Below are 12,350 nucleotides of genomic sequence, written 5' to 3'. Positions count from 1 at the left end.
TCCTCCCTCACCCCCATCCCAGGCCCCAAGATGACATCCCACATTAAGCAGAGGTTCACCTGCACATCTGCCAATGTGGTATACTGTATCCGCTGTACCCGGTGTGGCTTCCTCTACATTGGGGAAACCAAGCGGAGGCTTGGGGACCGCTTTGCAGAACACCTCCGCTCGGTTCGCAATAAACAACTGCACCTCCCAGTCGCAAACCATTTCCACTCCCCCTCCCATTCTCTAGATGACATGTCCATCATGGGCCTCCTGCAGTGCCACAATGATGCCACCCGAAGTTTGCAGGAACAGCAACTCATATTCCACTTGGGAACTCTGCAGCCCAATGGTATCAATGTGGACTTCACCAGCTTCAAAATCTCCCCTTCCCCTACTGCATCCCAAAACCAGCCCAGTTCGTCCCCTCCCCCCACTGCACCACACAACCAGCCCAGCTCTTCCCCTCCACCCACTGCATCCCAAAACCAGCCCAGCCTGTCTCTGCTTCCCTCACCTGTTCTTCCTCTCACCCATCCCTTCCTCCCACCTCAAGCCGCACCTCCATTTCCTACCTACCACCTCATCCCGCCTCCTTGACCTGTCCATCTTCCCTGGACTGACCTATCCCCTCCCTACCTCCCCACCTACACTCTCCTCTCTACCTATCCTTTTTTCTCTCCATCTTCGGTCTGGCTCCCCCTCTCTCCCTATTTATTCCAGTTCCCTCTCCCCATCCCCCTCTCTGATGAAGGGTCTAGGCCCGAAACGTCAGCTTTTGTGCTCCTGAGATGCTGCTGGGCCTGCTGTGTTCATCCAGCTTCACACTTTGTTATCTCACAGTGTCATTACGTATCCCTTTTCAACTCACAAACATCCCGCAACTTTTCACCCTATTCCCCAGTGAGAGCCAAAGACCATTCCTGGCCTGCCACCCTGCCCACAGCATATTGGAAACCATCGCTGGTGACCTCAGACTTTGTATCAGGCTGGACTTCCTAATCACAGTGGGGAGTCTTGGCTGATTCATCACTGACCGTTTTACCAACATGTTCCCATTCCTCACGTTTCATTCACACTGTCTGGAATCGGGTGTCAAGCACAAAACGATTGGCTGACGAAGCAAGATTCGAATGGGCATTTCGTATCACCTTACCAATAATGCACTGGTGGCACAGGTAGGTGTAAGATTTTTGCGCGGATTTGTAGCTTGGGTTGTGAATGAGGTTGTAGACTTGCTCACCGAGCTGCTGTGACTGACGAAACGTCTGCAATCACCCTGCTCGGTAACATTGTCAGTGCGTCTCTGGTGAAGTGTTGGTGTTCTGTCCCGCTTATTATTTTTACCCCTCGGTTTGCTGGCGTGATTTTCACTTCTGTTTTTGCAGTGGTTTGTATATTGGGTCCAGTTCAATGTGTTTGATGATGGAGTTCTGGTGGGAATGCCAGGCCTCCGGGAATTCCCTGGCTTGTCTCTGCTTGGCTCATGCTGTTATGGATGTGTTGTCCCAATCAAATTCACGTCCTTCTTTGGGACAACACTGACAGTGAGGATACACAAACAGCAACTGGCCACCAGGAGATACGACCAATTCTCACTACCGTCAGTACGCATGGGCACAGGACAGGCATTTGACTGGGACAGCACATCCATAACAGCACGAACCAAACAGAGGCATGCCAGGGAATTCCTGAAGGCCCGGCATTCCAAATGGAACTCCATCAGCAAACACATGGAACTGGATCCAACATACAAACCACTGAAGAACAGAGGGGGAAGGGATGCCAACCATGCCAGCAAACCGAGGGGTATAAATAACAAGCAGGACAGAGCACCAGCGCTTCACCAGAGGCACACGGATGGCATTACGCAGCAGGATGACAAAACATCTGCAGTCAAACACGCTGGTTCAGTGAGCGAGACGACAGCCTCACACAGGCAGGTGGCTAGACCAGACCAGATTTCAGGGGTAATTATCACCAGGACAAATCCATTTAGTGCCAAATTAAATCTCCCTCTACAGTGTCCCCCATCATACACTCTTAGGGCAGGGTCAGCACTGGGATAGATACAGAGTAAAGCTTCCTCTACAGTGTCCCCCATCATACACTCTTAGGGCAGGGTCAGCACTGGGATAGATACAGAGTAAAGCTTCCTCTACAGTGTCCCCCATCATACACTCTTAGGGCAGGGTCAGCACTGGGATAGATACAGAGTAAAGCTTCCTCTACAGTGACCCCATCAAATATTCCCAGGACAGGGACAGCACAGGGTTAGATACAGGAAAGCTTCCTTGAAATTATTCCAGTTACTGTGCCAGCTGTCCTCGTGACCTCTCTGAAATGTTTGTCTGATTTGTGGGGTTCTGGACCTGCTGAAACAAACCAACCTTCCTGAAAGCTTCATCATAAATGTAAGTGAGAAGGGCTCATTACTTGCACATTGATTTGGTGCTCCAGTTTTTCCATCCCCCGGCTGCCACGGCTGGTCATTGTAGAGGGGAGCGCACCTTTCACAGTGGTCCCCAGCTGTGTTATGCCTGCAGACACACTTGCCATGCACCTAAGCCACAGGAACAATTGACAGAGTGATGAAGAATGGACTCCACAGGAAAAACCCAAACTTTCCTTCCAACTTTAAAAATGCTACATTTCACCAGAAATGGTTTGCTGACAAAATAAAGAATGTCATTTATGGAAATAACTGAGTCAGAAAATTTACTCTGTGCATCAGGAATTACCACAATCTTTTAAAATTAATCCATGGAAGTGGGCCTAACTGGCTACCAGCTTCACACTTTGTTATCTTGGATTCTCCAGCATCTGCAGTTCCTATTATCTCTGGATAAGCCAATGTCTACTATCCATCCCTACTGCAGTTAAGAGTCAACCCCTATAGTTGTGGGTCAGGTGTCATATGTAGCCCTGACCGGATAATGAAGGCAGATTTCCTTCCCTAAAGGACATCAGTGAACCAGAGAATTTTTCAATACAATCAACAATGGATTCAAGCGCATAGAGACACAGTCATAGAGTCATACAGCACAGAATCAGATCCATCGGTCCAACTTGTCCATGCTAGGTCCCACTAGCCTGCACTTGTCCCATATCCTTGTAAGCCTTTCCTATTCATGTACCTGTCGAAAATTCTTTTAAACGTAACTGTCCCTGCATCCACTACTTCATTCAACATATCAACCACATGCGGCAGGATTCAAACCGAGACGCCAGAATATTCCCCGGGTTTCTGTATTACTAGACTAGGGACAATACCATGATGCCTTGATGAATGGATGTGATGAACAATACACTCCACTTAACAATTTGCCTCTCGAAAATGGGAGCTCATCCACAAATTTCAACAACTTTCTGCATTTGTATATCAATTACCCACTAAACCGGCCACAAAGATAACAATGTAGTGATTGTAACAAGGTCAGCCAGGTGAATCTCATAGAATCTGAGTTCTGTGATTTGGACTGTTAATCTGATCCAATCAGGGAGCCCTGGCTGACAGATAGAAACAGGAGTGTCAGACTTTCTGTTCACTCAGAGCTGCTCTGAGGGAGCTGGATCAGTGTCAAGAACTCTCCTCATGCAAATAAAAGGTGGCTTGGTGATAGAATACTGGCCGCTGTAGAGTTATTTCAAACAACATAAAATCTTTCTCATTAGATTAATGCTCCTATAATACCTCTGCCCACCCCTACATCATCTTGTCACATCAACATATCTTTCTGTCCTTCAACAGCATCATCCCAAACTGTGACCTATTCCAAAGCATAAGTGCAGCAGACACATGGGAACACCACCCCCTGCAAGTTCCCCTCCCAGCCACGCACCATCCTGACTCGGAAATATATCACTGTTCCTGAGTCAAAATCCTGGAACTCCTTCTCTAGTTGTTTGGGGGAAATGTACGACTTAGTACTGCAGCACTCCGAGACGCAAATTCAGTACCACTTTTCTATGGCAATAAAGATTGAGCAGTAAAATTGCTGGCCTTACCAGTGATACCAATGTCACATGAACAAATTCTCCTTAGTTACAATACAAATGCACATTTCCTTGCCTTTACCAGGGTTTACCCTTAAGGACTCCAGGTGTTGCGTGGAAACAATGTCGCAGCTCTGCCTGATCATTTGTCTGCTAGGGTTTTTCCACAGAAACCCACTGCGTTGATGAAGAGATAGCAAACTGTGAAGCTGGATGTACACAGCAGGCCAAGCAGCATCTTAGGAGCACCAAAGCTGACCTTTCGGGCCTCAGCCCTTCAACAGAAAAGTCTGAAACGTCAGCTTTTGTGCTCCTAAGATGCTGCTTGGCCTGCTGTGTTCATCCAGCTTCACACTTTGCGATCTCGGATTCTCCAGCATCTGCAGTTCCCATTATTTCTGATCACAATTTCTGAGGAATGATTGATTCTGAGATCATTGTCTATGATATGACATTTTTCAGTTAAGACTCATTGGGAATCTCTCCTTTTGGAGAATCTCTGACCATTTACTGTTTATGGGGAAGCAATGGCCTAGCGAGATTATTGCTGGATTATTAATCCTGAAACTCAGATAGTGTTCACGGCGGATGGTTAAATTTGAATTCAACAAAAACTGGAATTAATAGTCTAATGATGAACATGAATCTGTTGCCAGTTTTTGGAAAAACACATCTGGTTCACTAATGCCCTTTAGGGAAGGAAACTGCCATCCTTACCTGGTCTGGCCTACACGTGACTCCAGACCCACAGCAATGTGGGTGACTTCAAATCAGGGATGGGAAATAAATGGCCATAGCATGCACTTTAGGAAGGAAGTGGGGATCCTTGAAAAGGTGTGGAGGAGATTTACCAGAATGTTGCAGAGTGAAGGATCTCAGTTGCACATTGGGAAAGTAGAGGACTGCTCTCCCTGTAGAAAAGGAAAATCGGGGAGGTGTGACCGTAGCACACTGGGACTAGGAGACACAGGTTTCTGACATTGGGTGAGAGGAGCCGTGTGTGTCTGCGCGCGCACGCGTGTTAGAGGGAGGGTGTGGGAAAGAGATTTTTAAAGGAGTGAGTGACAATGATTTGGGATCAGAGGGGTAAAGGGGTGCAGAAACAGGGATGATGAATGATTTCAAAAGGAAATCAGATGGACGCTTGAGGGTAGCAAAGCTAGCAGAGCCACAGGGAGAGTGAGGGGGAATGGGACAGACCGGCTTTGCTCTACAGAGAGCGAGCAAGACCTCGATGAGTCAAATGGCATCTATGGTACAGTAAATGACTTTGCAACACAGTCACCAAAACTGGGTAGGTCTGTGGGATCAACTGCTGAATGCAGCACACTCACATTAACTGAGGAGGTGGTGAACTGGGACTGCACATCATCAGGAGTTAGTTATCAAAGGAGCCTCATCTAGCCAGTTCAATTCTCCCCATTATGTTCCATTTTGGACCCATTCTGTCTCCCACTGGCTCATCTATAAAGAGAATATTTCTCAGACCATTCCTAGCTTGACCCAACTTTCTCACAATTACATTTTATTTCCTTCACTGGAACTCAGACGTTGCACTTACTGATTTATTTCTCCCTGTGCTGCCTTTGTCTATCGCCTGTTGTTGTGACCTGTTTCTCCTTCCTGTGTTCTTGGACCATCTAAAAAGAGCCGTGGTTTTTGAGGTGACAGGGGAAGGCTTAGAGCAGCTGACATTATCTCCCCTTTTGGAGCAGGAGGAAATAAAGCGGGGATTTAATCACAATGTTCAGATTTCAAAAATGGATTTGTTGAGAGTAAGAATTGAGAATTCCAGCAGCAGGAATGGTAGGTCAGCAACTCGCGGAGATGGATTTGAGATAATTAACTGAGGAACCAAAAGAATCATTACATGAACTCTGAAGGGGGGGTGGTGGAAGCAAATTCAACAGCAATTTCCAAAAGGGGACTGGAGAAATCGCTGACAAGGAATAATTCAGAAAAGAGTAAGGGGTGGGGTATTGGGACTAAGTGAATAGTCTTTCGGGTCTCTCTGTGCATCGATGTTGAGACACTGGATGAAAAAAAGACATTACCACCACAGGACATCCTGAAGGACCTCATGGATGATGGGTTCCCTTTCGGGGTTCTGTCAATGTTGTCATGTAGGAAATTCAGCAGCCAATTTGTACACAGTACGATCCCAGAGAAGGTTTTCATTGGTACTGAGTCAGGAGTCAATAGTAGTCCACAGACTGCAGGGGTGGGAAGGAATTTTTCAGAACAGCAGCTGTAGGATCTTATGGATCCCACAAGAAGCCAATCAGGTGTTACCTTCACAGAATGATTCATCTGAAAGATGGCCCCTTTAATGGAGCAGCACACCTCAGTCCTGCGCTGGGAACATCAGCCTGCGATATTATGAGCAGGGACTTGAAGCCACAGCTCTGTGACCCTGAGATGAGAACATTCCACACTGAGCCACAGATAACTGCTGTATATTGAAGAGAGAACGTGCAGCACCGAGCCTTACTCACCACGATATCTGTGTTCCTGCCTCTTTGCTTGGTTTCATCTGATGGCCGACACTCCTCAGCGTGCCCATTACAAAAACAGCTTCCCTGGACTATCAAGTCATAGACTGCGTAATGGGCAAATCTCTGGGACTTCTCGATTAGTGTCCCAGGCTGACAAGGGCACTCCTGCTGTTTCAGCAAGTGCAGACGGAGATTGGTGAGTTTCAGGAGGTCCTGAGCTTCTGGACTGTAAGGATTTTCTATCCTGTTGGCGGGTGATAATGCACGGAATATGACCTGCAACACACAGCACACCGTTGAAGAATCATCACGAGCACAGCATCAGAATATTCCTGAGAAGAGACACATCTGATCCAAACTTTTCATCCTGCACCCATCAGGACCACAGCAAGAATGCCAAATCTCACAATGATCACAACAATTTTTAGCACAGGAGTTAAGGTTGGAAAGTCAACTCTGACTGGCCAAGGCTTTGTAGTGAACATTCAAATTAGGAGTAAGCTATTTGGCCCCTTGAACCTGCTCCACCAATTAATAAGATCATGGTCGATCCGATTGTAACCTCATATCCACATTCCTGTCTACCTGACAATGCCTCACCTCCTGCTTAAAATAATCTATTTCGGCTTTAAAAATGCTCAAAGCCTTTGCTTCCACTACCTTTTCAGGAAGAGTTCCAAAGACTCATGACCCTCAGAGAAACAAAAGAGCATCTTTTCTGATATACATGGTCGAGCCCTGAGTGAACCATGCTTCTAGATTCTCCTAGAAAAGGAAACATCTTCTCCACATCCCCTGTCCCTCAGATTTTATATGCTCTAAACAAATCACCTCGCACTTTGCTAGACTCAAACACATACAAGCCTAGCCTGTCACTTCTTTCCTCATAAGGCAATGTCCCCTACTCCCACCGATCCCAGGTATTAATCTAGCAAAGCTTGTCTGAAATGTTTCCAATGCATTTACATCCATTCGGTCCATCCTTCCTCTGCCAGCTCTTCGAAAGAGCTCCACAATTACTTCCCACTTCGAGACTCAGAGTCATACATAACAGAAACTGACCCTTTGAGCCAACCAGTTCCTTGCCAAACATATTCTCAAACTAAAGTAGACCCACCTGCTTGCACTTGGCCCATATTTCTCCAAGCATTTCCTATTCATAAACTTATCTACATGTCTTTTATTCTAAGTAACTTCTCTGCTCATACCCCATTGCTCAACAGGTTTTGCATATAGTTGTGAACACAGAGAAACATTGTGCTCCTGAGATGCTGCTTGGCCTGCTGTGATCATCCAGCTTCACACGTTGTTATCTGAGAAACATTGTCAGTCAGGTTTGACGAAAGGAAAGACACAAGATGCAGCAAGGTTTATGAAAAGCCACCATTGGCCAGAAATTCAACTGCACCTCCATACAAACCATGACTACAAGAACAGGCCAGAAGTTGGGAATACTGCAGTGAGTAACTCACGTTCCGTTTCCCTAAAGCCCTGTCCATCATCTACAAGGCACAAGTCAGGAGTGTGATGGAATACTCCCCACTTGCCTGGATGGGTGCAACTCCCAACAACACTCAAGAAGCTCAACACCATCCAGGACAAAGCAGCCGCTTGATTGGCACCACATCCACAAACATCCCACTCACTCCACCACTGACGCTCAGTCGCAGCAGTGTGTACCGTCTACAAGATACCCTGCAGAAACTCACCAAAGATCCTCAGACAGCTCCTTCCAAACACACAGCCACTTCCATCTAGAAGGACAAGGGCAGCAGATACATAGGAACACCACCCCCTGCAAGTTCCCCCCAAGCCACTGACAATCCTGACTTGGAAATATATCCCTGTTCCTTCACTGTTACTGGGTCAGAATCCTGGAATTCCCTCCCTAAGGGACATTGTGGGTCAACCCACAGCACATGGACTGCAGTGGTTCAAGAAGGCAGCTCACCCCCACCTTCTCAAGGGGCAACTAGGGACAGGCAATATGCACAATGTGTCTCTTATCTTTACCTGATTTCAGGTTTCGATAGTAGAAGGGCACAGATGTAGAAGTATAGTAAATAGGAGGAGTAGGCCATTCAGCTCTTTGAGCCTACTCCACCATTCAATATGATTGTGTCTTGGAGCTGAAACTTCCACCATCTCATAGGAACATTTCATCAAACAATTTATATTGATGCCGGCTGGGTCCAAGAGGCTATTTTTAGGGAGTGAATTAAAGGAGGAGAAAGGATGGAGAGAAGGAAAGGCTTCCGGAGGGAATTCAAGACCTTGTCTCCAGCTGGTTATGGATTTGGTCTCCAATGGTGGAGAGATTAGTGATGTACAAAAGAGCAGAGTGACAGCAGTGCAGAGATTACAGAGAGCGGTAGTTTGGAGATGACAGAAGTAGCAGATCATAGAATCCCTACAGCGCAGAAAGAGATCATTCGGCCCATTGAGTCCGTACCAACCCTCCAAAGGGCATTCCCACCAGATCCAACTTCTCCCCCCATCCCTCACCCCAACCCCACATGAACATAGAACATAGAACATAGAACATAGAACATAGAACATAGAACATAGAACATAGAACATAGAACATAGAACATAGAACATAGAACATAGAACATAGAACATAGAACATAGAACATAGAACATAGAACATAGAACATAGAACATAGAACATAGAACATAGAACAGGCCCTTCAGCCCACAATGTTGTGCCGACCATTGATCCTCATGTATGCACCCTCAAATTTCTGTGACCATATACATGTCCAGCAGTCTCTTAAATGACCCCAATGACCTTGCTTCCACAACTGCTGCTGGCAACGCATTCCATGCTCTCACAACTCTCTGTGTAAAGAACCTGCCTCTGACATCCCCTCTATACTTTCCTCCAACCAGCTTAAAACTATGACCCCTCGTGCTAGCCATTTCTGCCCTGGGAAATAGTCTCTGGCTATCAACTCTATCTATGCCTCTCATTATCTTGTATACCTCAATTAGGTCCCCTCTCCTCCTCCTTTTCTCCAATGAAAAGAGACCGAGCTCAGTCAACCTCTCTTCATAAGATAAGCCCTCCAGTCCAGGCAGCATCCTGGTAAACCTCCTCTGAACCCTCTCCAAAGCATCCACATCTTTCTTATAATAGGGCGACCAGAACTGGACGCAGTATTCCAAGTGCGGTCTAACCAAAGTTTTATAGAGCTGCAACAAGATCTCACGACTCTTAAACTCAATCCCCCTGTTAATGAAAGCCAAAACACCATATGCTTTCTTAACAACCCTGTCCACTTGGGTGGCCATTTTAAGGGATCTATGTATCTGCACACCAAGATCCCTCTGTTCCTCCACGCTGCCAAGAATCCTATCCACGAGTAATCCACCTATCCTGCACATTTCTGGACACTATGGGTAATTTAGCATGGCCAACCTACTGAGCCTGCACATCTTTGGGAGGAAACCAGAGGAAACCCACGCAGACACGGGGAGAATGTGCAAACTCCACACAGACAGTCGCCCGAGGGTGGGATTGAACCCGGGTCCCTGGCACTTGGTGGCTATAGTGCTAACCACTGAGCCACCGTGCCGCCTACAGTAAAGGTAAGGCCAGTGAGAGACTTCAGAATTTTAAAATCAGTTTAAAGGATAAAATTACAAATAGAGATTTCCTGTATTCTGTGATTTTACTTAACACTTGGGAAATCTCCCTGGTTGTCACTCATTGTGAACTGGATTAATATTTTGTGATAACAAAGTGTGAAGCTGGATGAACACAGCAGGCCAAGCAGCATCATGGGAGCAAAAAAGCTGACGTTTCGGGCCTAGACCCTTCATCAGAGAGGGGGATGTGGAGAGGTTTCTGAAATAAATAGGGAGAGAGGAGGAGGCGGACCGAGGATATAGAAGAAAAGATAGGTGGAGAGGAGAGTATAGGTGGGGAGGTAGGGAGGGGATAGGTCAGTCCGGGGAGATGGGACAAGTCAAGGGGGCAGGATGAGGGTTAGTAGGTAGGAAATGGGGGTGCGGCTTGAGGTGGGAGGAGGGGTTAGGTGAGGGGAAGAACAGGTTAGGGAGGTGGGGATGAGCTGGGCTGGTTTTGGGATGCGGTGGGGGGGGAAGGGGAGATTTTGAAGCTTGTGAAGTCCACATTGATACCATTAGGCTGCAGGGTTCCCAAGCGGAATATGAGTTGCTGTTCCTGCAACCTTCGGGTGGCATCATTGTGGCACTGCAGGAGGCCCAGGATGGACATGTCATCTAAGGAACGGGAGGGGAAGTTGAAATGGTTCGTGACTGGGAGGTGCAATTGTTTGTTGCGAACTGAGCGGAGGTGTTCTGCAAAGCAGTTCCCAAGCTTCTGCTTGGTTTCCCCAATGTAGAGGAAGCCACAGCGGGTACAGTGGATACAGCATACTACATTGTTAGATGTGCAGGTGAACATCTGCTTGATGTGGAAAGTTATCTTGGGGCCTGGGATTGGGGTGAGGTAGGAGGTGTGGGGGCAAGTGTAGCACTTCCTGCGGTTGCAGGGGAAGGTGCCGGGTGTGGCGGGGTTGGAGGGGGGTGTGGAGCGGACAAGAGAGTCCTCTCTCCACTGACCCCTTCACCCGCCTCCAACAAAAGTCCTCCTCCTGGACACCACCCCCAGGCCTCCTACCCTCCCTCGACCTCTTCATCTCCAGCTGCCATCAAGATATCAATCACTTCAACCTCTCCACCCCTCTCACCCACTCCAACCCCTCCCCCGCAGTACAGGCAGCCCTCCGCTCCGTCCGCTCCAACCCCAACCTCACCATCAAACCCCAACCTCACCATCAAACCCGCAGACAAGGGAGGCGCAGTGGTAGTATGGCGCTCTGACCTTTACATTGCTGAGGCCAAATGCCAACTCTCCGACACCACCTCCTACCGCCCCCTTGATAATGACCCCACCCCCGAGCACCAAACCATCATCTCTAATACAATCCATGACCTCATCACCTCAGGGGGCCTCCCACCCACAGCCTCCAACCTCATTGTTCCCCAACCCCGCACGGCCTGTTTCTATCTCCTTCCCAAAATCCACAAACCTGCCTGCCCTGGTCAACCCATTGTCTCCGCCTGCTCCTGCCCCACCGAACTCATCTCCACCTATCTGGACTCCAATTTCTCCCCTTTGGTCCAGGAACTCCCTACCTATATCTGTGACACCACCCACTCCCTCCACCTCCTCCAGAACTTCCAATTCCCCGGTCCCCAACACCTCATTTTCACCATGGACGCCCAGTCCCTATACACCCGTATTCCTCATGCAGATGGCCTAAAGACCCTCCGCTTCTTCCTGTCCCACAGGCCCGACCAGTCCCCCTCCACCGACACCCTCATCCGCCTAGCCGAACTCGTCCTCACCCTCAACAACTTCTCTTTTGATTCCTCCCACTTCCTACAGACAAAGGGGGTGGCCATGGGCACCCGCATGGGCCCAAGCTATGCCTGCCTCTTTGTAGGATACGTGGAACAGTCCCTCTTCTGCACCTACACTGACCACAAACCCCACCTCTTCCTCCGTTACATTGATGACTATATCGGCGCCACCTCTTGCTCCCAAGAAAAGCTCGAACAGTTCATTCACTTCACCAACACCTTCCACCCCAACCTCAAGTTCACCTGGGCCATCTCCAACACATCCCTCACTTTCCTGGACCTCTCGGTCTCCATCTCAGGCAACCTCCTACAAACCGATGTCCATTTCAAGGCCACCAATTCCCACAACTACCTAGAATACACCTCCTCCCACCCACCTTCCTGCAAAAATTCCATCCCCTATTCCCAATTTCTTCGCCTCCGCCGCATCTGCTCCCAGGATGAAGCATTCCACTCCCGCACATCCCAGATGTCCGCGTT

The 12,350-nt window shown here is 48.1% G+C and overlaps 1 protein-coding gene across 5 annotated transcripts in view; it reads right to left on the bottom strand.

Moving 5' to 3' along the window:
- The window catches only part of si:dkey-202e22.2 (netrin-4), a 63,038-nt gene that overhangs the window by 41,875 nt on the left and 8,813 nt on the right, over window positions 1-12,350 (bottom strand). For all 5 annotated transcript variants that reach the window (XM_059649703.1, XM_059649702.1, XM_059649700.1 and 2 more), the window contains exons 3-4: window positions 6,477-6,752; window positions 2,422-2,548 (exon numbers count right to left, since the gene is read on the bottom strand). In XM_059649703.1, the coding sequence (XP_059505686.1) occupies window positions 2,422-2,548; window positions 6,477-6,752 (403 nt within the window). The remainder of the gene's footprint in view (window positions 1-2,421; window positions 2,549-6,476; window positions 6,753-12,350) is intronic.

This window comes from Stegostoma tigrinum, chromosome 11 (assembly GCF_030684315.1).
Source record: "Stegostoma tigrinum isolate sSteTig4 chromosome 11, sSteTig4.hap1, whole genome shotgun sequence".
Taxonomy (NCBI): domain Eukaryota; kingdom Metazoa; phylum Chordata; class Chondrichthyes; order Orectolobiformes; family Stegostomatidae; genus Stegostoma; species Stegostoma tigrinum.
This window is presented reverse-complemented; position numbering and strand designations above follow the sequence as displayed.